Source organism: Telopea speciosissima, unplaced genomic scaffold (genome assembly GCF_018873765.1).
Source record: "Telopea speciosissima isolate NSW1024214 ecotype Mountain lineage unplaced genomic scaffold, Tspe_v1 Tspe_v1.0098, whole genome shotgun sequence".
Lineage (NCBI taxonomy): Eukaryota > Viridiplantae > Streptophyta > Magnoliopsida > Proteales > Proteaceae > Telopea > Telopea speciosissima.
In genome coordinates, this window is record NW_025317434.1 from 93,668 (window position 1) to 95,463 (window position 1,796).

The following is a 1,796-nucleotide window of genomic DNA, read 5'->3' on the forward strand; positions in this document are numbered from 1 at the left end:
AAATTCTATCTATAACCAGTTGGATTTTTCCTCAATAAACCAAATAATACATTTTGCTTACCCAAAAACAAAAGAATCCAAAAATGGTCACAAACAAGACCAGCCTCAATGGCATGTCTGTATCATATTGCAATGTCAAGTTCCTAATTGAAGTTTTCCAACTACGATGTGAGCACTGTATACAAGGGCAAGTATAGAGTTACAACAAAAGAATATATATACGGAATAGAAACTAGGATCAAACACCATATCCAAAGACCAAAATTAAGCTCCACAAGAAACACCAATGAAACTAAACCAGTGAGCCAAACATTATAAATCCAAAGTGCAAACAGTTCCATAGTTTTTTTTTGATAGGTAATATGTGAGTGTATAGAACGAAAAAAGAAGATACAAAAGAAGGCAGCCAATCACCACCCCTTAGACAGACCTAAGGGAGAGGAAGAGGCCCCACACCCCCCGAGGACAGACCCCTCGAAAACACAAAGAAAAGGCAAGGCCACCCCAATCACGGAATCCTAAAGTAGGTCTTCCTATCAGTATCATTGTGAATTAGCCTCATCAGGTCTTCAGGAAAGTCTGGGGGATAAATAATAGTTTCCCCATCCCCATTGTCAATGGAGGCAACAAAATCTGCCGGCTGGTTCGGTTCCCTCCAAACATGTCTCACTTCAAGGTGAGTCAATTGGGTCAGGAGAGAGCTAATCTGGCACTTCAAAACATACACGCTCCAAGGGCAGCTGACCGCACCAGTAATGATATCCACTGCCAACTTCGAATCAGATCTAATCGAAACTCTTTGAAGATCCCTCTCCAAGCACAAGGCCACCCCTCTGTGAATAGCTAATAACTCCATGCTAAGCACTGAAGTCTCCACCCCTTTACCCACATAGGCCAGAATAGGATCTCCAGTGGCATGATGAATAATTCCTCCATATGCAGCTCTGTACGCGCTCAAAGACCCATCACAATGGAGCGCTACCATATGGGTTGAAGGAGTAAACCAAGAACAAGCTTTAGGAACCGAAACAGTCCAATTAACTTGAATCCCCCACTTCTCAACCAAGAACTGATTCCTTGAGTTACTGGCAGCCACAACAGGGGGGTAAGAACCTTTAGTGACAACATCGAACTTTATATCTTGGAAAATTTTGTCAAAGGTCCTTGAAGTATTGCTAAAGAGACGCTGATTTCTTTCCCACCAAATATGGTAAACTGAAGCACAAAAAACCAGCTTAGGAATGACATCTAACTTGTCATTGGTGCACACCACAAAGGAGAGCCAATTAACCAACTATAGTTAGCTAACAATGTTGTATCTTATGTAGCTAACAATGTTGTATCTTATGCTAACTCAACTAGTTCCCAACCCCACACCAATGTCTTTGCCAAATTCAGATCTGAATCCATCCTTAGCCTTAGAATAGCAAACATAGAAGAGTTCATTGAGTATGCCAGTGAACACAATGAAGGCAGCCCCTACTCCAAAGACTCCTTTCCTCAAGGTCTAGCAAGAAGGAGGTTGGTCCCCAAAAACTATCCTGTATCTGGTATGGTAGGCATTCCTCACAGAACCCGCAAGCAAGCAAATCTCCGCTATAAAAAATGCCAACCTACGATGGACAAATCAACATTATATTTAATGGTTGGAGCAAAGGAGAATATTACTAACGTCATGGAGTGGAAAATTAAGGCATTGGGAAGATACAAATCAAAGAGAGTTCAATTTAAAAATTTATCCACCGTTAATAAGTACCAACACCCTAAATTTCATCATGCAAATCCAAGTATGCTGC

The 1,796-nt window shown here is 41.3% G+C and overlaps 1 protein-coding gene across 1 annotated transcript; it reads right to left on the bottom strand.

Moving 5' to 3' along the window:
• Window positions 1–508: 508 nt before the first annotated feature.
• Window positions 509–985, bottom strand: LOC122647632. Its single transcript, XM_043840985.1, has one exon. The coding sequence runs from the start codon at window positions 983–985 to the stop codon at window positions 509–511; it is 477 nt and encodes a 158-aa protein (XP_043696920.1).
• Between the last annotated feature and the right edge of the window lie 811 nt (window positions 986–1,796).

Bases quoted from the DNA above. Each gene is read 5' to 3' on its own strand.
- LOC122647632 (XM_043840985.1), bottom strand. From the start codon at position 985: ATGGTAGCGCTCCATTGTGATGGGTCTTTGAGCGCGTACAGAGCTGCA.